Here is a 24,630-nt window from a genome sequence, read left to right as displayed (position 1 = left end):
GTCTCAAGGGAGGATTTTTATTTTTCAGAGTGAAAGAGACTTGGGAATGTTTATAGGTTGAGAAGAAGGAGTCCAAGAGAAAGAGGGAAAGGGGTGGAAGTACACAAGGGACCTGGAGGAGATGAAAGGGGATGCAGTTAAGAGCACAGGTGGACAAAAATAAGCATATTTTCTAGTATTTAGTCTGAGAAACAAAAATCGGTAATGAGGCAAATGTATTTGTACAAGGATATTCATTGTAGTGTTATTTAAAATAATGAGAAACTACAACAAAACAAAAAAAATAAAATAATGAGAAACTGGGAGTAACTTAAGTGTCCAACATGAGCAGATTAGTTAAGTATAATGTGCAACACCAATTCTGTGAAATACCATGCACACATTAAAAAATATTTTGTAGAATAATGTTTATTGGTCTGAAAATGCGTTCTAATAAATTGCTACATTATTTACTATTTTTGTACATAACAATATTACCATAAACTTGGCTGTTTAAAACAACAGACATTATCTTACAGTGTCAGTAGGTCAGAGCATGGCTTAGCTGGGTCTTCTGCTTCAGGTTATTACAAGACTGCAATTATATGTCAGCTGGGTCTGTAGTCTCATCTGAGGCTCGATTTGGGATGGACCTGCTTTTAAACTCAGGTGATTGTTGGCAGCATTCAGTTTTCTGTGGGCTGTCCGACTGAGGGCCTGAATGTTTAGCTGGTTATTGGCCAAAGACTACTCCTGACTCCTTGTCATGTGGGCCATCCCCAAATGACTGCCTGCTACTTCAGAGCCAGGAAGGGAAAGTCTCCTAGTAAAAGATCAGTTACTTTCTTATGTAACGTAATCATGAAAGTGACAGCTCCCCACCCTTGACATGTTCTTTTGGCTAGCAAGTCATAGATCCTGCTCACACCCAAGGAGAAGGGATTCCTTAAGGTATGGATACCTGGAAACTGGGATCATGGGAACAGACTGTCCATCACTATTGCAAAGAAAAAGTTAGTTATAAGGAGATTGGTAGCATGACATGATAGGGAAAAAGACACTGTGTATAATTAGAAAAAAAGTTATAATGACATATACCAACAGCAGTACTAGTTATCTTTGGGGGTGGTATTTTGGGGTGTTTTTATTTCTGTTTCTTTTTCCAACTTTTTTGCAAAGAGTTTATACAGTTTTACAATTTCTTTACAAGTTATTTGAAAAAGAACTCAGAAAGGATTATGATACCAGTGGTATTGAATTAATTATTTTGATTGATTTTTCCTTTTTTCTAACCTTTCTGTTATGTTAATTATTTTAGTAGCTTTACTGAATATAATTTATGTACCATGAAAGTCACCATTTGAAAAGTACACAGTTCTGTGAGTTTTGGTAAACTTATACCATTGTGCAGTCATCATGGGAATCCAGTGTAAGATAACCATTACTTTTACAATTTAAAAGATTATGGAGAAGGAGCCTTAGATACAAGAGCTGGTTATTACCATAAGGAGAGGACTTTATCCTGAGACCTGGAGGGGAGTGGGCTGACATGACAGGTTAAGGGATGGTAAGGGTGGTAATAATTGACCCAGTTGCATATTTTTGTGTCGTGAAAGGTGGATGATTAATGAAATCCGTAGAAAGAAATGAGTGTTATCCTTGGAGGGGAGTTTTGTTCATTTGTAAATATTCTCTAGAATAGCATCTCTGCTGTAATTATGGCAATTGTGGGAACCAGGAGGTAATGGAGAAATCCAGCCTGTGTGATTAAGATGCAATTTCTTTTTCTACTTACCAGGGCTTCTCATTAGTGTCTATAGTAGTGATAACAGAAGATTGATTGGTGTAGAACTCTGAACTGTTGTTGGTTGGTGACAGCTGTACATTTGCAGATTCTGTGTGCATGCGTGTGCACGTGTGTGTGTATGTAGGTCAGCAATTAAAGTAACTTTTTTTTCCTGTACTTAGGGCTACTGAACTTCAGAAAAGACTAAACCACAGAAGAAAAGTTAGATAGACTTGACTGTATAAAAATTTCTATTTTGCAAATAAAAAAAAGAAAGTTAAATTTGATACTAATGGTAATCAAAGAAATGCAGACTGAAACAGTAGTAAATGGGGATTTTTTTTTTTAAGTTTATAAGACTGGTAAAGTTTAAAAGAGTGATTATACCTAATATAGTTGAGAGTACAGACAATTTGTCATCCATGTTGCTAATGAGAGTCTAACATGGTTCTGTCTTTGAAGATGTGGATACATTTTGACCTAGTTGTTTTACTTCTAGGACTATATCCTGAGGGTATAATTGGACAGCAGTATAAGGATATTCATCATTCTATTATTTTAATATTTTCCAAATTATTAATGACTTATATGTCCATCAATAAGTGAGTAGTTAAATGAATTATGAATTATTGTTACTTTGTGGAATGGTAGGCATCCATTGAAATATTGGGTCTATATTAAGTATATATAAGATACTAAATATATATTAAATATATCTCTATGTCACATAGGGGAAGGTACCCACAATATATTGTTAAATTGGTTAACAACTGATGATTTCTAGTATATCGGAGCATGAACTGCTTATCTTTGAGTGGTGGGGCAATGGGTGATTTTGACTGTTAAATGGTATTATTTCATCCTGATACATTATAGTTTTTTAAAAATAATTAACATGTTTTTCCTTTTGTAGTCAAAGAGAACAATAAACCTGTTTTTATTTGGAACAAACTATAGGTTTTTGCATCTTACTTTGAATGGAATTTTTTTTAGAAGGATGTAAAACCTTTAAAAATTAAGAATAAGATAGAAGGAATGCTAATAAATAAACTTGAGCAAGTTATTTGACTGCTCCAAGCCAATTTCCTGTAAATTAGGCGCCAATAATACCTATCATATATAGGATTACTGAGTAGTAAATAATATATATAAACTGCTTAATATACTTACTGCACATTGTAGCTGCTCTACCATTATTGCCAGGAATAGGAAGAGAGAGACATCAGGTGACAAATTTGAAAGGGAATACGGAGCAAAAAAAATGTAAGGAGGGAAAGAAGTTATCTTTCAAAAGTGTCTTTCAAATACCTATTATCTCCAACATTCCAGATAAAGTCTTTTCAAGCCCTTGGTATATGCCAGTAACTAACCTTTCCTGTCCAGCCAGTCCACAAACCCTTCAGGCTCTGCCCTCTTTCCCAGTTTGTCACAGCTTGACATCAGGAAAAGGGCTTCTCAGAGTACAGTGCAAGTTAAAGATAAAGGATGTTAGGGCTAAAACTTTTTATCAGAATAAATAATTGTACAGGGGTCTCTAAGTGACATATCATCCTTGATAGAGAGGTCTTAAAGGCCCTTCAAAAAGGTTACATAGTGAAATGTTTGAGAGCTGTTGTTTGAATAGAAGAGCTTCCTGAATACCAGATTAGCATGTTAGTACCCATGACTTAACAAAGTCAGAGCCTCTAACTAAATGTCCTGGGACTTACCTAGTTAATGCAGTTTGTCCAGTCGTTAACTGTGATGGTATCGTCTTTTATGTAGTTGTGCTCTGTTCTATTTCTGGAAATAAAGCATGTGTTCTCTATTAATTTGCTTGCATTTTCAGAATACATTAAGATGGCAGATCACTATGTGCCGGTGCCAGGAGGACCAAACAACAACAACTATGCAAACGTGGAATTAATTCTTGATATTGCTAAAAGGATCCCAGTGCAAGTAAGAGATGCCAGTGTGTCCTTTCAAACCAGTTTAGCCATTTTACAGTTAGACACAAGGGGCTATCCAGAGAAGAACTTTAAATTTTATATAAAGCATCTTTGTTGAAAATTGATAAAGCTTTTTTTGTGAGGGGTATAACAGATGGGGAAAAGAAAGATGGAAAAAATGAATGAGGCAAAAATAAACATAATACAATCAGAAGGTCTGTAAGGGTCTTTCAGAGATTATTTATACTATCCATTTCACCTTCAAACTATCTCAAGTAAATAAAAGTTCCTTTTTCCAATGGAATATTCTTAGCTGAGAATATGGTAGTATAGAAATAGATTATTTCTTCCCTATTATGTTAGGATGTTTAGGATAAATGTACTTAAGCCCAGAGAGAAAAAAAAAAAAAAACAAAACTAGAGATTTATATGGCAGTATAACCACTAAATATAAATGTGGAGTTGGGTGGCCAAAGTAATTGAAACTGTGAAAGAAAACTAGTATTTCTAGAAAAGGCTCTGTAGAGTATAGTGGAAAGGTTATGAATTGAGTTTCCTAAAGAGTAACAAGACTAGCAGGATCTTAATATCAACCTCAACTTTGTTTTGACCTCTTTACAGAGGTTTTGACACAATGGACTGCTTATTCTTGTTCCATAAAAAGTTTGCCAAGAATCAAGTAATTCGGCTTCTGCCGACTTAAGCATTAGGCAGCTCTGGAGCTATTGTACCTCATGGTGTGGGGCCAGTCTTGGTAGAGAGTAGTACAGTTTATCATGTTATTTTAGTATGAATTTTAAGAAAGAATCATATTATCTTCCCTTATAGGCAGTATGGGCTGGCTGGGGTCATGCTTCTGAGAATCCCAAGCTCCCAGAACTTCTTTTGAAAAATGGCATCGCCTTCATGGGTAAACCTTTCTAACATACTCTTCCTGTCTTTCTGGTTCTCTTTGTCAGTTTTGCCCACATTCCACTTTATATTCTGCTTTTCTTCTGTTTAACATGCACGGGGCTCTTATTTTTCATCAATCAGCAGCTCTCAGAGTAACCCTCTTCATTTCTTTTTTTTGTCTCTTCTTCATTTTTTTAAAAATATAACTTATTGTCAGGTTAGCCAACATCCCTTGTATACAATGTGCTCTTGGCTTCAGGAATAGATTCCCATGATTCATTGCTTACATACATCACCCAGTGCTCATCCCAACAAGTGCCCTCCTCAGTGTCCATCATCCATTTCCTCCTCTCCCCCACCAATCAACCCTCAGTTTGTTTTCTGTATTTAACAGTCTCTTATAGTTTGCCTCCCTGTCTGTTTGAAATTATTTTTCTCCCTTCCCTTCCTCCACTGTCTTCTGTTAAGTTTCTCAAATTCCACATACCTCTTCCTCATTTCTTACATCCTACTTATCTTTCTTCATCTTGATTGTGTTTCTGTCCTCAGGTTCTTTTCCGTGAGATATGGAGGAGGCTCTGATTTCCAAAACACTGGCTTTTTAAAACTTGGCATTAACCTTAAGAAAATATGTAGAGAAAGGACCTCTTTTTGTGTAGCAGAGATCATTGAATATTAGGATGCCCTAGGACTGTGCCCTTAAATATGAATCAGCACCTTCACATTTAAGCATATAAGTTATATTCCTATAAGTGAGAGCTCTTTCTTCTGACTTTTCTGCTTTCCTTTAGCAGAGAGAAATCTTCTAAAGAGATAAATGTTTACTAATGATAAATTTTCCTTTTGGATTCTCCTAAGACCAAGGAGGGCATATCTCAGACTTGAACCCCAAACTTTATAAGTCCTTTATTTTAAGATTGCTTAAAAAAAAAAAAAAAAAAAGGACTTTGATAACCTTGTCAAATTGGATCATGAACAATGATAAAATCAGAGTTAGATTTGTCAGGAATTTAATTCAGCATACATGCTGAACTCTCACTGTATGCTAAAAGCTTATTACATTAAGTTCTATAAAGAGTACAAAGATGAGTCATAACACAGTAATCCCCATAATCAAGTTCACAATCTCCATGATATATGATGTAGGGGAGACCAGACAAATACAAAAATAATTCTATAAAAGATGAAACCTATGTGATGGAAATGAGGCCAAAACGTTACAATCAGGGTTCTTTTCTTATTTTTAGGTCCTCCAAGCCAGGCCATGTGGGCTTTGGGGGATAAGATTGCATCTTCCATAGTGGCTCAAACTGCTGGCATCCCAACTCTTCCCTGGAGTGGGAGTGGTAAGAAAGTATTTCTTGTTTGTGTTTTGAAGTGCGGAAAAATTCAGTAGGATATTTGGGACTGTGGCTTGGGTCTTAAGGTTATTTAAAATGTTATTTGGATTCTTCAGGATAAGAAATAGAATCCAGGTTGATTTATGGTATTTTATATCTCCTAGGCTAATTTATACACCTGTGATTTTATCATGTCTTAGGAATATAAATTTTGTACCAGTTACACATGTGCTAAACTGTGATTTAAATGATCTTGAGATTTAATTTGAATTTGAGGAAACTCTGGGAAAACTCATATGGTTCTGTAGATTTGGATTTACTCTGGGCAGGCTAGAATCTTCATCACAGGTGGACTTAGGCAGAATTAGGTCTTTGAACCTGCCTGGCAGGAGACCTGGTTCACTAAGAAAAACCCACTTACTCAAATGTTTGCCTACTATCATTTTCTTCATGTCAACCTACCATCTATTGATGATTTATTTACTTTGGCTGTTAATTCAAACTCTCATTTGCCCTTGATGCAGAAAATGAGGGCAGTAGTCAACCTTTCTTTTGGGCATACAGAAGAATAAAATTTTCTTAAAATGATTTATACTAGACAAATCCCTTTAAGAGTGCCATGTGAATCATTATAACTAATAACAATATAAATTTGCTTAGTACTCAACCACAGGGAACAACAAACTAAAATGTCTTTCAAATGGGAACGACCATTGCCTTGAGGCCCAACAGATTTGAACTCTTGTTACTCTGGCTCTCCAGGGGGATTGCAATATCCTCTCTAGACCTGCTGGGTCAAACAGTTTAAAATAAAAGGTTGAATTTGTTCTTGTTTGAATGGAGAGGCTATAGCATACCCCTTGTGGCTGAGTACAGGGACATTCAGGGAGCATGGAATCATGACTCTGCTGAGGCCAATAAAACCGCCATTTCCATTTCCGAGGGCTCATAAAGATTGAATTATTTCCCAGACCTCTGGCCCTGGAGCAGGCCTGAACACACAAATTGAAGGTATTTTGCCTGCTGAGTTGCTGTGAGAAGTCTGACATGCTTTTTTTTTTCAGTCTTGTATATTCTTGCATTTTTATAAGTTTGCTCCCTATTAGCTCTCCTGGCTTCCTCCAGGGTAAGAACCCAAGTTGTCAGGTCTTCTAGAGCTAAATACCGCTAACCCTGAGAATTGAGGGCTTTATGGCATCCTTTTTTTCTCACATATCCTTAATTTTGGATAAATACGAGGTCATTTTAAAGAAGGAATAGCAGAAAATTGACAAAACAGAAGCTTTTAAAGCAGCTTTTAAGTTACCGTTATCTATTACAGGTCTTCGTGTGGACTGGCAGGAAAATGATTTTTCAAAACGTATCTTAAATGTTCCCCAGGAATTATATCAAAAAGGTTATGTGAAGGATGTGGATGATGGGCTGAAGGTAGGTTACTAACTACAGAGTGATGTCTTTCAACTGACTGATTGTAGTCACAAACGTTAATTTGAAGCCTGGTTCATGATATGCACCCATGAGGGCATTCCTGGTTCATGATATGCACCCATGAGGGCATTGGGATTGTAAGACCAGGAGATATATAGAGTAAGGAAGTGACCTAAATTTAACAAAAATAAATTTGTTGTGAAGTAAACCCTCACCTGGACAGAACATTTCTTAGGTGGCTAAATCAGAGCTTTTAGAAAATACTGATTCTCTACTGTACTACCTGTTATTATGTGTATGTGTGTGTTTGTGGGGTGGGGGGCAACAAACAACACATATTTGCCCTGCTTGAATTCAGAACCAAGAAGCCAGGCAGATAGAGAAATGTCAGCTTTATTGTGAATAGAGATGTTGGTGAAATGGCTTATGTGTTTAGCAACAATCAGATTTGTAAACTGAACGTCAGAGTTAAATATGCTTACTCACTGGGTACTGGTGGTGCTGAATAACCAAAGATGTTCCTCTCCAGAGATAGAGCTTTTACCATTCAGCTTCTTGTATCACTGAGAGCTGACAAAGAGCATATGCTCTGCGCAGTGGGCTGATCCCAAAGGGGAAGAGGCTGAGCTGTGCATGCTCAGTTCCTCCTTCCAAACTGACCAATCACATAATTTGTTCTTTTTCCCTTGGGGGAGGGGGGTGGGAGCCAAGAGAGGCTGAAAATGTCTAATTACAGTCCATCCTTTTGGAAACATGAACCCAAACAAAAAGAGATCCTTTCTCCAACATTACCTTTTCTTTCTTTTATAAGTTCTCTTCAGTTTGTTCCCCTTTCACTTTTTAAATAGTTGGAAATGTCAGTTATGCTTCCAAGTAGATGATGAAAGAGGCTGTTTTAGAAAAACACAATACTTGTGTTTGAATTATATGTTATAAATTCAAGAAAAAATGCTGAATGCTCAACTAATTTTCCTCTTTTGTTTGCATTTCACGTTGTGTCTTTTAATCTCCTTAATAAAATTAATATTTCTAATTGAATTGCCAACCTCATACTCTATTTGCTATAATTTGCAAAAGTAGAAGCCCTTTGTAAAGAACTAGCTATTTTGCTTGTCAATTGAAATTCCTTTTTTTCCTTGTCATAATTTTGTTTTATTTATTTTTTAAGTTTATTTATTTATTTTGAGAGAGAGAGAGCATGAGCGGGGCAGAGGAGAGGGAGGGAGGGAGGGAGGGAGGGAGGGAGGGAGAGAGAGAGAGAGAGAGAGAGAGAGAGAGAGAGAATCCCAAGCAGGCTCTGTGCTGACAGCAACACGGGGTTTGAACCCATGAACCTGAGCTGAAATCAAGAGTTGGACACTTAACCAACTGAGCCACATAGGTGCCCCTCCTTGTCTTAATTTTAAACATAAAAATTTCTGGTAGAAAATTTGGAAGGTCAGAAAAGAGATGATGATAAACCCACCATCCAGAGATAGATACATATTCATAACACATTCATATATTTTCTCTTGACCTGTTTTTGATTCATAGTATATGTTATTATCCTATAGTGATCATCTTTATTAATAGATTCCCATATTTATAATTATTATGATAAGTATAAAATTAAGGTCACTCTCTCTATATAGTTTAGTAATCCTTTTTTCTTTTCCTACTTTATATTATATAAGCATTTTCCTCCTGAGATTAAAATTCTTTGTGGGGTGCCTGGGCAGCTCAGTCTGTTGAGTGTCCGACTTCAGCTCAGGTCATGATCAAACGGTTGCTGAGTTTGAGCCCCGCGTCAGGCTCTGTGCTGACAGCTCAGGGCCTGGAGCCTGCTTCGGATTCTGTGTCTCCCTCTCTCTCTGCTCCTTCCCTGCTCACATTCTGTCTCTCTCTTTCAAAAATAAATGAAGATTTGGGGCACCTGCGTGGCTCAGTTGGTTAAGGGTCCAGCTTTGGCTCAGGTCATGATCTTGCAGTCGGTGAGTTTGAGCCCCACGTCAGGCTCTGTGCTGACAGCTCAGAGCCTGGAGCCTGCTTCAGATTCTGTGTCTCCCTCTCTCTCTGCCCCTCCCCAACTTGTACTCTGTCTCTCTGTCTCTCTCTCTCAAAAATAAATAAACATTAAAAAAAATTTTTTTAAATAATATTTAAAAAAATTTTTTTAATACTTTGCAAATATTCTAAATAGATGACCTGTGCCTAGAGTTTTCATATTTTCTTAAAAGGCCTGCCTTCTTACTGATATCATGTGGACTACCTTATTTTTTTTTTTTTTAAGTCTTTTCCACATTCGTGGCTGTTTCTTTGATCCCTATCACCCAGTGATAGCCCTTTATTTGCCAATACTATTTCATCATGCTGTTTGTTTTTAAAAAAATTTTTTTTTGTTAATGTTTACTTATTTTTGAGAGAGAGAGAGAGAGAGAGAGAGATAGTGTGAGTGGAGGAGGGGCAGAGAGAGAGGGAGACACAGAACAAAGCAGGCTCCAGGCTCTAAGCTATCAGCACAGAGCCTAAAGTGGGGCTCAAACCCACAAACCACAAGATCATGACCTGAGCTGAAGTCAGACGCTTAACTGACTAAGACACCCAGGTGCCCCTGTTGATACAATTTTAGATCTTATTATAATGTAAACCATAAATCACTGGAAGGTTTTGACAAAGGAATGACTTAGTTATTTTAAATTTTGGTTAACTTCTACCTACCCCCTTTACTTTTTGCCATAACAATACTGTCTGGACATTTTTCATATCACTATATATAAAAACCACCTCATTCTTTTTAATAATTGCACTGTATTCTCTTTTTTTAAAATTTTTAAATTTTTAATGTTTATTTATATTTGAAAGAGAGAGAGTGGGGGAGGGGCAGAGAGAGAGGGAGACACAGAATCGGAAGCAGGCTCCAGGCTCTATGCTGTCAGCACAGAGCCTGACGTGGGGCTCGAACTCTAAGCCAAAGTCGGACGCTCAACCGACTGAGCCACCCAGGTGCCCCAATTGCACTGTATTCTAATAGATGGGCATATCTTGATTTAACCAGCTCCCTACTTAATGGATATATAATTAATTTTCAGAAAGTTTAGACTTGCTACCTGATCATTATCAAATGTTGTAAATGTGAAAACCACATTTAGTATGTTTTGAAAATTAATTTTCTAACTAATTTTATTAATATTTGGGCACCTGGGTTGCTCAGTCAGTTAAGTGTCCAACTTAACGCTTGGGTCATGATCTTGCTGTTCATGGGTTTGAGCTCCACATTGGGCTCTGCGGTGGCAGTGTGGAGCCTACTTGGGATTCTCTCTTTCTCCTCTCTCTCTACCCCTCCCCTGCTTGCACGCATTCTTTTTCTCTGTCTGTCTCTCTCAGATAAATAAATAAAACTTAAAAAAAAATATTTCAGTGTCTTGTTATTTTTATATTTTACAAAAAGTTAAGTGAGAAAATAATTTCTGGATATGTGAGAGTTCTGATTTGTTGAATATTTTATGTTGTCAGAAACTGTACTGAGACCATTGACTACCTCTACCTTTTTTAAAAATAAAAATTAGAGGTAAAACATGAAGACCTGCATACTATAAGAAATTCCAATAATATAGAAATAAATACAGTAAGAAGTAGAGGTATATCTATTTATCTTCCTTTTATCACCACTGGTGTATATTCTAGCCTTTTTTTTTTTTTTTGCACCCACATATGTGGGTGTATGAAAGTATACATAATTATATATAAACATACAGTTTTATTTTGTTTTTGGCCTACACAGGATTGTCTTACATTGAACCATATGAAATTGCAAATATTCAACCATTTTTTTACCTACAAAAAAGGCCATTTCTTTTGGTTCAGCCTAATGCTACGAATATTGTTTTACTGCTCCCCCCCCCCCCCCCCCCCAATAGTATGTCTTCAGGACCTTTCTATTTTACTACTTTTGGACCTACCAATGGCAGCATTCTTAAAGGGAGAAACTGCCAGTTTTCTCCTTCCCTGTTATTACTACTCTTATTTCCATTTTTCTCTTTCTTCTTGAAGGCAGCAGAGGAAGTTGGATATCCAGTAATGATCAAGGCCTCAGAAGGAGGAGGAGGGAAAGGAATCAGAAAAGTTAACAATGCAGATGACTTCCCGAACCTCTTCAGACAGGTAGAATACAAGTTTTTGTTTGCTTGAATTTACATGTATATCAGAGATACATGATTTAACTCACACTATATCTACAATCTGTTATGTTGTACACCAAAAACTAATGTTGTATGTCACTTATACCTCCATAAAATAAAAGATAATAATCATAATATAATATGGATGTCCAGAAAATGTAATTTTTTATTTTGTCTGTAAGTACTCTAGTCTTTCTCCTAGCTCCTACCTGCTTATTAGCAATGTCCAATTCAGTGTAAGTTTTTATTCAATAAGGTGATTCAAACAGTAGTTATTCTCCATAATATAAAAGTCTTCCTATATGGGAACACCTATATGATCCCTGTGGCTCACAGGACCTCATAGTGATAAGAAAGAGTCACAATGCCTTTCGACATTTTTGTGTTTCTCTTTTGCTGGCATTGTAGATAAATTATGTGGTTAGCTCCTGATTCGGATGCTCTTGCATGGCTGGGCTCAGACTCTCTGGTTGGCTTTACTTCACTTCAGTTCAAAGTGGCTGCAGGTTCCAGAGTTTATGCTATATGTCCCATCTACCTGGCCAGCTCAGCAGCCTGCACCCTCGTCTGTGCTGCATGGCCACTGCACCTTGGCACAGGAACCCTATGGCAGGTCTACATTCTATCATTGGGGATTTTCTAGGAAAGCTGAGCTTCCGATATCTGCCTAACCCTCTGATTTGCAGCCATGTTGGTGTGGCCATACTACAGGTTAGTTGTGGAGGCCAAATAAATGATCTCTTTTCAGAATCTTAGATAATTGGGAGACAGAAGTCTCTTCTTTCCTGCCCGAGGACTACCCTCACATACTTGACTCACTTTCTTTTTCTCCTACCAGAAAAAGATGAGTCAGAAAAAGGAAAATTGGACACCTTCTGGGCTTTCACTTTCCTAGCTTCCCACTGTTCTTATTTTTCCCAGCATTTTTTACTTTCTACTGTCTTTTACTAGTGTCTCTGGCCACCTTCTATTTGCCCTCTTTAAAAAGCAAACAACATTAAACAGCAAACTGATAAAAGTGATAAATCCATTGTTTTACTGCATTATCCTGTTTTGAATGTCAGATTTTGAGTATTACCCTTCTTTTTCCTTTTTACCCTACATTCCTTTTGTAGTTTACCTGAATTTATAGGAAGATCAATGCCTCACAGGATCTAAAGGAAAGGACTTTCACTCTTAGAGGCAAAAGAAAAAGCATGTTAAGTTTTAAAAGTATAACTCCTTTAGGTATTTTGAAACTGCTTATTACCATGGAATCAAATAGTTCAAGAATCTAGAACACTAAGATTAAGAAGTTTTATGCGAACGTCCTTAAGTTCCAATAATGATTAACCAAATAACAAACAAATCCTCCCATTGAGAACAAACTAGAAAAGCTGGACAAAATTGTTTTACAAATCTATTTCAAGGCATTAGAAACCTTTCAAGTTAGTAAAGAATTATGGGGCTAAGGTATAGGAGAAGGAAACCCAGGGAGGTGGCATTTAAGGCCACTTTTCCCCTGGCGATATCTTTTGGTTTGAGAAGAAGCAGTTGAAAAGCTGATTGCAGTTTTCAACAGTCTTATAAGACTAAAAGGACAAAACTTAGACTTCAGGGTTTTCTAAGGAGGGTGCCCTGGGAAACTTTCCCGTTTTAGGTTGGGATCTTGAAGGAACTATACCTTAGGAGTAAAAATAAACTGGAAATAGACCAACCCACACAGGCATTAAATCTCAGCTTCAAAATACTCAACCTTTGATTCAAGCAAGGAGTTCTAGGATTGCTGGTGTAACTAACCACCAGAAAGAAGCAAATATAATAATATCCAGGATCTCAAATTATTTCTATTTATTTTTCAAATGTGGTATCAAATAGCCATTTAAAGGTAAGCAGGCATATCAAATTACATGACTGAAAATCAAGAAAAATGAAAGTCAGTATAAAAGACCCCATAGAGAGTTTGTTAGATAATGGATCTATCAGACAAGGATGTTACAGTAATTATACTTAATGTTTTCAAGGAAATTAAAGACAAGATTGAGAATTTTGTCAGAAAAGTGGAAACTATAAAGAAGAAACAAATTTTAGAGCTGAAAAGACAATAACTATAATTAAGAAGTCAGTAGAGGAGTTTAATAGCATATTAGATGCAATTGAAGAGAGAATTAGTGACTGGAAGATAGCTCAGAAGAAAATCCAGACTAAAGCATGAAGAGACAAAAGGATGAAAAATACAGAAAAGAGCATGTGAGAGATCATTTGCAAAGATGACCATAATAACTTCTCCTATTTCTGTATACACACCCTGGTATAATATGATTTTTGCCTCTCCTCTCATCAAGAAAGAGAGTCTTTTTCCCACTCTCTGAATTTTTGCTGGCCTTGTGACTTATTTTAACCAAGAGAATGTAGCAGAAATGCTGTATAAGTTCTGAAGCCTAAACCTCAACTGGTCTTGTAGTTTCTGCCATTGCCCTCTTGAATTGAGCCTCAGACTGACAAGTGAAGAGCCTGGTCTAAACTTTTGGAGAAAAAGAGGCCACATGAAGTAGAGAGGAGTTGTCCCAGCTGAGACTTCCTAGACCTACATGCTGACAGTCAGCACCACATTTGAGTCATGAATGTGAGACCCTGTTAGGCCATCCAGCCCCAGTTAAATTGTCAGATGACTACAGCTGCATGATTAGTAACTTCTGGCCAGGATCAACAGAAATACCCAACTGAGCCCCAGTCAATTGCTGTAAACAAATCAAATGCTCAGTGTCCTGTTACTAAATTTTTGGTGGTTTGTTAAGCATCAATGGGTAACTGCCACAGAAATTGATACCTAAAGGTGTGATGCTGCCATAACAAAAAGTAAAATATGTCGCATTGGCTTTAAGACTGGCTCATACATGGAGGCTGGGGAAATGGTGGAGATTGTCAATGAAGACTGGAGGAATGGTGGATAGGCAGTGAGGGAATTATTAGTAGGGTCTGGAAAAAAGGGTAGCATATGTTCTGTAATGATGGAACAAATTGTCTGAGGTAACTTGGAAAATAGAGAATGTATTTAATGAACTCATGGACCTAATTAAGGAAATCTCTAGACAGAATGTTGAAAGTATCTCGAATCCTTCTGGTTACTTATGCTAAGGAATAATAAGAGAGATGAGCTAAAGAAGGTGTTTCAAACTTGTTGAGTTTGAAAACAGAACTTTTTTTCATTCCCAGTCTCTCCACCTGGTAAAAAGATCCTCAAAGTAAAAAGTGACCTCAGGGTAAAGGCCAAGTCATGAATAGCTGTGAGATCCTTTAAGGCTTAGAGATATTTAAGACACTACCTGGTGGATTATCCTCTCAGCTAAAAGGAAAGAGTTTCAAAGAATCTTAAAGGTGTTATCCCACAGCAGGCTGATATGCCCAAAGTATAGAGATATCTGTGCAGAAAAGTTATGGATGTATCTTTTGGGGCAAGGAGTAAATCCCCCAGTGTGATTCATAGGAAGCCCACAAATTTTTCAATGGACTTGTACTGATAATTACACCAAAGGGACAGAGGTAGTTCAAACTTCAAAGAGCCTTGTGGGTTTTCAATTTCCTATAAACAGGAAGCAGAGTGAGAAAGCTATTCAGCTGTAAACATCTAATAAAAAGATTTGTCAGAGAGCAGAGCCAGGAGCCCAGAGAGCATAGCTAAGAACAAAGGAGAGCCATGCACCGTGGATTAGGAAAATCACTGCCAGGGAGCAGAACAAGACCCTGAAAAATTTCCCTGCCCCTAGAGTAAGGGAACCTGACATGTACCCATCTGGACTTCAGAGTTGCTATGGAACAGTGACCACTGTGTACTTCCCATCCTCTCTTCTTTGAACAGGATTATCCTTTATGGTTATCCTTTCCCCATCTCATCATTAAATAGTGGGGGTGTTGGGGCAGATAACTTGTCTTTTTAGTTCCCAGATCGTTGGATCAAGAGAAATTGCACCTGAGGAGCTGCACCCAAGGAGTCTTATTCGCATCTGGACATGATTCATGAGAAAATGGACGTCAAGCCTGATGCCATGATTGGATGACTTTGGGGGTCTTGGGAGGGGGTGAGTCTATTTTGCATGTGGGAGGTCTATGAATTATTGTGGCCAGAGGGTGGACCATAGTAGATTGTTTGCAGACATGGCCGCAATAACTCCTCCCATCCTTGTATGTATCCTTTTGCAATGTGATTGCCTTTCCTCTCATCAAGAGGTGGCATCTCTTTTTCCACCCCTTGAGTCTCAGCTGGCCCTGTGGCTTGCTTAAACCATTAGAATGTGGCAAAAGTGGTGTTGTGTAAGTTCTAGAGCCTAGGGCTTGTGAAGCCTTGGAGCTTCTGCCCTCACCGTCTTGGAACACTGCATTGAAGAAGCCTGATCTAGCACATTGGAGAATGAGAGGCCACATGCTATAAATAAGCTGTTCCAGTCGAGGCTCCCTTGACCTACCTGCCAACAGTCACCACAAGTCACCCGACATTTGAGTGAGACCATTCAGCCCCACTTGAACTACCAGATGATATGCACAAATGACCCCAGGCAAGAGCAGAAGAACAACTGCCCAGATGAGGACAGTATCGTGAGCAAATGAAACAGTTGCTGTCCTAAGTAACCCACTGAGTTTTGGGGTGACTTGCTACATAGCAAAACAGCATAAAAGACATATGGGATACAGTGAGATGATCTAATATCATGCACTTGGAATCTCAGAAATGAGAGAGAATGGAACAGAAGCAATATTTGAAGAAATCATGGAGCAGAAACGATATTTGAAGAGATAATGGTTAAGAAGTATCCTGAAGTTACATAAAAGTTACTAAGCACAGATTAAAAAAGTACTATGAGTCCCACAGCACAAATACAGAGAAAACCACATCTAAGATTATCAGAGTAAATCTGCTACCTCAATCCCCTAAAAAAAAGAGAGAGAGAAAATATTAAAGCAGCCGGAAAAAGATTGCTTTCAGAGGAGTAATGATTGATAGTGGACATCTCAGTAGAAACAGTGGAAGCCAGAAAACATTGGATTGTCTTTAAAGTGCTGAAAGAAGGTAACCGCCAGTGTAGAATTTTGTATCTAGTGGCATTATGCTTCAAAACTGAAGATCAAAATCCTTCAACTACAACACCCTCTGTGACGTGATGTGAACCAAGAAAGCATCTAGTCTGGAGCCAGTTGTACATTTGGCTGTCTGGAGTTGATGGCAGTATTTTACCCTTTTGTGGGATTTGTGTGTGTGTCTTTTCAGACTATTTTGTTTTTCACTTTTGTAACACATTGGGTGTTCATATGTTTCATAGTCATTTATTAATATTGGTTATATAACTAAGAATTCAACATCTTAATAGGTGAGAGCATGAACTATATTTTATTCTTTTTTTGTATTCCTGCTAATTAACATGGTCCCTGACACTTCTAGGCATCTGCCTGTTGAAATTGAAGTGCTTACCACTTAAGAATTTGTTTTATTTCCTCTTCTAATATAGGTTCAAGCTGAAGTCCCTGGATCTCCTATATTTGTGATGAGACTAGCCAAACAATCCCGTCATCTGGAGGTACAGATTTTAGCAGATCAGTATGGCAATGCTATCTCTCTGTTTGGTCGTGACTGCTCTGTGCAGCGCAGGCATCAGAAGATTATTGAAGAAGCACCAGCTGCTATTGCTACTCCAGCAGTATTCGAACATATGGAACAGGTGTGTATATGAAAAGCTGTAATTTTTGTTTTCTTACACAGAACTACTACTCATTCAGTTCATAGGACTCCTGCTCATTCAATTCATACACCTGAGTATAGTGGAATTTCAAGTGGTTCTAGATAATTGCTAAGATTATATCCTTGTCCTAGAGGAAAAATAATCCTACTCTTCTCCCTCTAAACATTTCCGGCTCTAAATTAGTTAACACTTTTGATAAAAATGAGTGTACTGTTTCGAGTATGGGTAAAAAAGAGAAATGATTGGGGACAGTGAATTTTTTTTTTTTTTTAAGCAACCTCCTGATAAGCAGGTAGTTCCATTTTCTAGTTGATTATCTTTGAGTCTTCAGATGTCTTTTTTCAGATCCATTATCTCTTAAAAGGTCTTCTGAGCATCTTAAAGTTTATATATTCTATATTTTTGTGTAGAAAAGAATTCTCAACAGTCTTGCAAGGTTTCTTGGAAACGGTTGTAGTTTAGGGGTCTGAACATGGTCTTTTCTGGAATAGTGACTGAGTCTTCATCTTATTGGAAATATATTTTCCATCTCTTTTTTCCTGAATTCCAAACAAGCTAAATATATGGTCTTCTGTTTTGGAAGTTTAATTCCTACATGTGTATGCATTAATTAAGAATTTTTCTTTAACTGCTATGATAAGGAGGCCTCCAAAATACAGTGGCCTTTTTTTGTTTTGTTTTTGAGAGAGAAAGAGGTAGGGGGTAGGTAGGGGCAGAGGGAGAGAGAGAATCCTAAGCAGGGGGCTCAGTCACATGACTGTGAGATCATGACCCAAGCCGAAATCAAGAGTCTGATGCTTAACCAACTGAGCCACTCAGGTACACTCAAATACAGTGACTTAAACAAGGTGTAAATTGTCTTTCTCTCTCTACCATCATTGAGAGATGAGTTGGTACCAGGGATCCATTCTTACTGCTGTGTTGTTCACTAGGAAAGGGGTGAGCAAACTCCCTTGGTGAGCAAGCCAAATCCAACCTGCCAACTTTTTTTTAATGCATATTTATTTTGAGAGGAGGCAGGGGTGGGAGGAGAGAGAGAACAAATGGGGGAGGGGCAGAGAGAATCCCAAGCAGGCTCCTCACTGTCAGCATGGAGCCGGACATGGGGCTCGATCCCATGAACTGCAAGATCATGACCTGAGCCAAAATCAGGAGTCAGACACTTAAACAATTGAGCCATCCAGGCGTCCCATAACCTGTTAACTTTTTTTGTAAATAAAAATTTATTGGATCTCAGCCACATTAATTTATTTATGTTATAGCCCACAAAGCTGAAAATAATTATTATTTGGTCCTTTAATGAAAATGTTTGCCAACACTTGCCCTAGGGTGTCATTATCTTCATGATTAAAGCTTCTTCATAAGATTATGTTCATATTGTAGCTTGTGGGAGAGGGAAAGAAAGGACTTAGAGGGCAGGCATGTAAAAATGTGATTCAGAAGTTACCCATATTCTGCTCATATCCCATTGGACAAAATTCAGTTACACAATCACACCTACCTGTAGGGGGTGTCAGGAATTGTGGTCACTAACTGGGTGGCCATATACTCAGCTGAAATTCAGGAGATTCTGTTACTAAATGATACAAAGAAAAATCACTGGAGAGCATTTAATAATCTGCCTCAGTCTGCTCCTCTGGCTACCCGTTATCCTTTCACACCCTTTTTCTCACTCTTAGAACATATTTAGTCTTTCCCCAACAAAATCAGCCCAAAGTCCCATCCAATTACTACATTCAGCCCAGAGTCCAGGATCTCTAAGAAATGTACAGTTCTCGCCATTAAATGTTCATGTGGTTTTTCATGGGCCAATGATCTAAAATTCAAGTTGTGTACCCCTTATTATTCTTCCCTGTAGCATATACACAATATACAGTGGTGGAATATGAGCAGGATAAGTCCCACTTGGAAAAAAGATAAAAAATATACATAATCACTGGTCCATAGCAGTTATCAAATCCTTCTAGACAGGAATTATGATGATTTCCTGCCTTGTATTAGAGTAATACCTCAGTTAGCCCCCTGGCTGCCTCTGGTTCTGCTGTCTGGAAGTAAATCCCTTATCCATCATCTCTGAAATACCTGTCTTTGTTCCCTGCAAAGTTCTTCCTCATTGAGGTTTCTCTGTGATTGGCCTTTGGAGACTATGCCTTCTTTGGCAGAGTTGGTGCAAGAGGAGAGCCACAAATATTACTCTAGTTATCAATCACAGGCTTTTCAAGGCCAGGTTTGTGGTGTGTTCAGAAATACAGTACCTTCAAAATCTAGTTTCTGGACTGTGTGCTTCCAGTCAGCTTTAGGTAAGAGTAACCACACCCTAAGATTTCTGGAGATAGTAACTTTTCCTCTAATAGTGAATCTTTGATACCGGGTTGCTTCAGGGTGAGAATCTAATCTGGTTTGGGGATATAAAAGTAGTTGATTTTTTTCACATTCTGACTTTTTCTAACTATTTTTCTTAGACTTCATGTGTTGTCAGTGTTCCAAGTTATTGTAGAAGACAGTTTATCAAGTGTTTTGTTATGCCTAACAGTGAGACCACAACCTTTTTAGTCTGCAATATTTGTTTCCTTGCTACCCACTACTCTTTGCTAAGGTAGCATCCCCATGTTTTAATTTTTCTAAATAGTAGCATTATCTGAATTTTATAATTTCTATATGGATTAGTATACAGGTTAAGCTGTTTAAAAAAGAGATCCAAAAAATACAATGACTTAGATGAGATAGAAGTTTATTTTTCCTTCCTCTCATAATCTGAGGTAAGCTCTCCAGGGTTAGTAGGACGGTTCTACTTCCTGAGGCCATCTTGCAATTCAGGTTCTTTCTGTTTTGTTCTGCCATTCTTAGTGTGTTCTCATCTGCATGGTGGAAACTGGTGTGAACTATCATGATTACATTCCAGTCCACAGAAGGGGAAAAGCTAGGAATAGAAGGACAAGTAGTTTCATTTCCAAAACCCGATTCAGTGCTTATGCATATTACTCACTAATGCTGACATTATATATGTCAAAACTGAGTCACTAGCTAAAGAGAGGTTGAAGAGTATAGTCTTTAGCTGGACAGCCATGTTTCTAGGAAGATGACCAGGAATACTACAAACCAGGGCACACTGAATAGTCTGTCACAATGTTTTATTGCCTGTATATACTTATACTGATAGGGTGAGGTTGCCTATGATGCCAGGTGAAAAACAGTTCTCCCCCGACTCTGGATTGAGTTTGGCACCCATGTCTAGGCACCTTGTGTAATAATCCGAGAGAGTGAAATTTACTCTCATGTGGCTAAAGACCTTTGGTGGCTCTTGTAAACAGTGGATATTTGAGTCAGGGAGAGGCTGTAGGGTCCACCAGCTGGTCAAGGTGAGACACTCATGTTGACTTGTATTTCTTCTTTGAGTGTGCGGTGAAACTTGCCAAAATGGTTGGTTATGTGAGTGCAGGGACTGTCGAATACCTCTACAGCCAGGATGGAAGCTTCTACTTTCTGGAACTGAACCCTCGGCTACAGGTGGAGCACCCTTGTACAGAGATGGTGGCTGATGTCAACCTCCCTGCAGCGCAACTCCAGGTGAGTCACCCTGATCTTGGCTGAGAGAGTTGCCTAGAGAAGTTCTGAATGTCAGAGATGCCTGAGAAACTGGTTTAACTGGTGTCTGATAAAGAGAAGCACCTCCTATCTGAGTCTCATCTAATGTTCATCTCGTGCTATATGGGTTGTGATGTGTGGGTTGGCTTTCCTGATGGGGTACAAATCTAGTAATACTATCATATTTTTTAGCCAGACACATGTGATAGAAACTGTCATAGTTTAGAAAGAAACTTTAAAAATAATATGCTTTATTTGATTATTTTAATTGGAAAAAACCCTTGTAATTGTCCTCTACTCCTTATTACTCATGTTCTATATTAAAGCAATTCCACATCAGAGTGGTGGTTGTAGTTTCTCCTGGCAAGACTATGGCAGCACATTACTTTTATAATATTCAAAGTGCTAGCTGTCAATAATGTTTTCTCCACTCATCCCAGGAAACAAGCGTGGGCGAAGCAGTAATTAATGGCTAATGATGAGGTCTGATATTATTTGTATCTAATATGTTCTTTGCCCACATTGGGAGCTCCTTCTGGGTTTCCATTAAGGACCAAAGATTTATTTACTTCCTCCAGTGGTTTGTGTGAATAATTATGAAGTAATTATGACACAGTTAGGACTTTTTAGCTGTCTGAACTTCTTGGATAGGCACTTACACGAACTCTTCCTATATATATTTTAATTCTGCTCCTTTAATGGAGAAATGCAATAGACACACACACACAACTTAGAGTTACCTATTCGATTATTGTAGAATACAGGTTACAGTAGAAATAGAGTATTTTAGGTGAAGCTTACTAAAATGAAAAATCTTGTAGGTAATCTGATAGCCTCCACATTTTAAGGAAAGTAACTGTGAAAAATGAGTGATATGTTTCCTTTCAGATTGCCATGGGGATCCCTCTGTATAGAATCAAGGATATTCGTATGATGTATGGAGTATCTCCCTGGGGTGATGCTCCCATTGATTTTGAAAATTCTGCTCATGTTCCTTGCCCAAGGGGCCATGTTATTGCTGCTCGGATCACTAGTGAAAATCCAGATGAGGTAACCCATCACTTAAAAGGTTTATACTTTTTTTTTTTTTCTATCTTGTGACTTCCTCTGGAGATGGAAATTTATAGAAGTCTCATCAGAGCAGACAAATAAGTGATCACTGCTCCCTTGGCCATTTAATCCAACTTTAGTCATTATGGAGTCCTTATTGGGTGGGTAGCACTGGATGTTGGCTCTCAAGCCTTTCTGATTTTTGTGCATCATTTCTGCTTTTGTGTATGATTAACACAGAGTCTAAACAGTGAATGAAGAGTGAACAGTATGTTCTCTTCCTTGGAAGTATAATACGGTTTCTCATATTCTTCATTCTCTAACAGGGTTTTAAGCCCAGCTCAGGAACAGTTCAGGAACTGAATTTCCGTAGCAATAAGAATGTTTGGGGTTATTTCAGTGTTGCTGCTGCAGGGGGCCTTCACGAATTTGCTGATTCTCAGTTTGGTCACTGCTTCTCCTGGGGAGAAAACAGAGAGGAAGCAATTTCGTGAGTATAATAACATTTGATTGCATTAAAAAAAATAAATTTGTTCTAATCTTCAGTGAATGTGTGATCATGGGAATGGAAATTGTCTGCTACAGAAGTACTGATACTGTTTTGGAGGAAATATATCTTCAGTTGTACTTGCGTTCATGTTTTGTTAAATTATGCAGTGTTTGGCAGATGTTTTTCTGTTTGTTCTGAGTCTTTTCAAGTATTCTTACTTTAAATATTTTTGATAAGTTTATAAAATTGATTGCTTTAAAGAAATCATATTTTTCCACAGAAACATTGTTTTGGTGGGGGAGGTAGATTCTTGACCAAGAGTTTGGTATCATATAAAATCATAGGTGGGATCTGCTGTTTGTCATCAAAATAAAGGTATGGCTGTAAATGTCCTACAGTCATTTAAAATAATAAAGTTAAGGGTCCCTGGGTGGCTCAGTCGGTTAAGGGTCTTGATTTTTGGCTCAGGTCTTGATCTCATGGCCAATTGAGCATGAAGCCTGTTTAAGATTCTCTCTTTCTCCCTCTGCCCCTCCCCTGCTCTTTCTCTCTCAAAAAAAATTTTTTTTAATAAACATATATATATTTTACTTTTTTAAAAAGTTTATTCATTTATTTTTGAGAGAGGGAGAAAGTGTGAGCAAGGGAGGGCAGAAAGAGAGAGGGAAAGAGAGAGAATCCCAAGTAGGCTTCCACAGTTAGCACAGAGAGCCTGACACGGGGCTCGAGTCAATGAACCGTGAGATTATGACCTGAACTGAAGTCTGACTTTTTTTTTTTTAATTATTATTTTTTTAATGTTTATTTTTTGAGACAATGCGAGAGACAGAGGGAGACACAGGATCCCAAGCGGGCTCCAGGCTCTGAGCTGTCAGCACAGAGCCTGACGCGGGGCCCAAACTCACGGACAGTGAGATCGTGACCTGAGCCGAAGTCGGACGCTCAGCCGACTAAGCCACCCAGGCGCCCTGAAGTCTGACTTTTAACCAACTAAGCCACCCAGGCACACAGCCCCTGCCAATTTTTTTTTTTTTGAATAATAAAGTCAAACTGCTTGTTATGTAAAAACTATATAAGGGAACTATCCACATTGTTTATGAGACCTTAGTGTGCTATGACATATACACATAACTTATACACATATGACTGCTATGTCATAAGTTATTAATATTCTATTAAACATAAATATTAAACATTAATTTTTATTTATTATATTGTTAATTAAACATTAAAAAATACTACAAGCAATTCTGCTTTCCTAAAACGTAGGGCTCTAGGAAGTAATTGTAACACTTCAGATATTTTAGAGTATCAAAATTGAACTAGTTCTTTCTATTTTTTTTTTAATGTTTATTTTTGAGAGAGAGAGAGACAGAACGTGAGTGGGGGAGGGGCAGAGAGAGATGGAGACACAGAATATGAAACAGGCTCCAGGCTCCACACTATCAGCACAGAGCCTGATATGCAGCTCAGACTTATAAACTGTGAGATCATGACCTGAGCTGAAGTCAGACACTTAACCGTCTGAGCCACCCAGGTGCCTTAGTTCTTTCTATTTTTTAATGGTATATTTTCTTGAACCACCTATGTTTATAACCATTTCCTTGACCTTCGATCTGTATCCATCCATAGGCTGAGTAGTCAATAGATACTTATTAATAATATCAGCTTTTTAATAATGTGTATACAGAAGTAGGGAACTCTTAATTTTTCTCTATTTTGTCTTCTACAGTTCTTCCCATTTATTCAAAACTATAAGTAAAGTTTTTCAAAATTAAAGCAATACTACCAGAAAAATTGTCTGCTATAAAGATGACTTTTTCTTTTGCAGCTATATTCTGCTTTACCAAAGTAAAGAAAGCTTACACTAGAACTTGTAAAATTGGTGGCTTTCCAACTAGTCACAGCCACAGATGTGTTTTTATTGGCTTGCAGAGTGTTAATTTTTAAAAAATTGCCAATATTTAAAAATTGGGAGATTGAAATAAATATATGGATTTCTGCCTTCTCTTAAAAATGGGATGATAATGACAACACTGGTTTTATATTCCACTTGGCAAAAGTTTACTGAAGCTTTGTGTGGCTGCTGCTTTTAGAGGAAACATGAACTCTCTCACCCAGCCCCCATCCATTCTGCCTCACTCATTTACATTCCCAGAGTGGCCTCTATTGGTATTTAGGTTTAAAGTCTTGATTACGGAGACCACTGAGTATTTTCTATAGCACATGTCCTCTAATCTGGTTCAGAAGCCTTTGCTCCTTACCTCCTGACCTGCTCTGTA

General features: G+C 37.9%; 1 protein-coding gene across 10 annotated transcripts in view; it reads left to right on the top strand.

Moving 5' to 3' along the window:
* ACACA (acetyl-CoA carboxylase alpha) overlaps nt 1-24,630 on the top strand; it is a 277,035-nt gene that overhangs the window by 88,285 nt on the left and 164,120 nt on the right. For all 10 annotated transcript variants that reach the window (XM_049636543.1, XM_049636545.1, XM_049636544.1 and 7 more), the window contains 9 exons: nt 3,594-3,703; nt 4,522-4,603; nt 5,835-5,933; nt 7,249-7,355; nt 11,385-11,495; nt 16,993-17,202; nt 20,620-20,790; nt 21,697-21,858; nt 22,185-22,348. In XM_049636543.1, the coding sequence (XP_049492500.1) occupies nt 3,594-3,703; nt 4,522-4,603; nt 5,835-5,933; nt 7,249-7,355; nt 11,385-11,495; nt 16,993-17,202; nt 20,620-20,790; nt 21,697-21,858; nt 22,185-22,348 (1,216 nt within the window). The remainder of the gene's footprint in view (nt 1-3,593; nt 3,704-4,521; nt 4,604-5,834; nt 5,934-7,248; nt 7,356-11,384; nt 11,496-16,992; nt 17,203-20,619; nt 20,791-21,696; nt 21,859-22,184; nt 22,349-24,630) is intronic.

The sequence above is a fragment of the Panthera uncia genome, chromosome E1 (assembly GCF_023721935.1).
Source record: "Panthera uncia isolate 11264 chromosome E1, Puncia_PCG_1.0, whole genome shotgun sequence".
NCBI lineage: Eukaryota > Metazoa > Chordata > Mammalia > Carnivora > Felidae > Panthera > Panthera uncia.
Note: the sequence above shows the minus strand (reverse complement) of the source record. Positions and strands in the feature narration are given on the sequence as shown.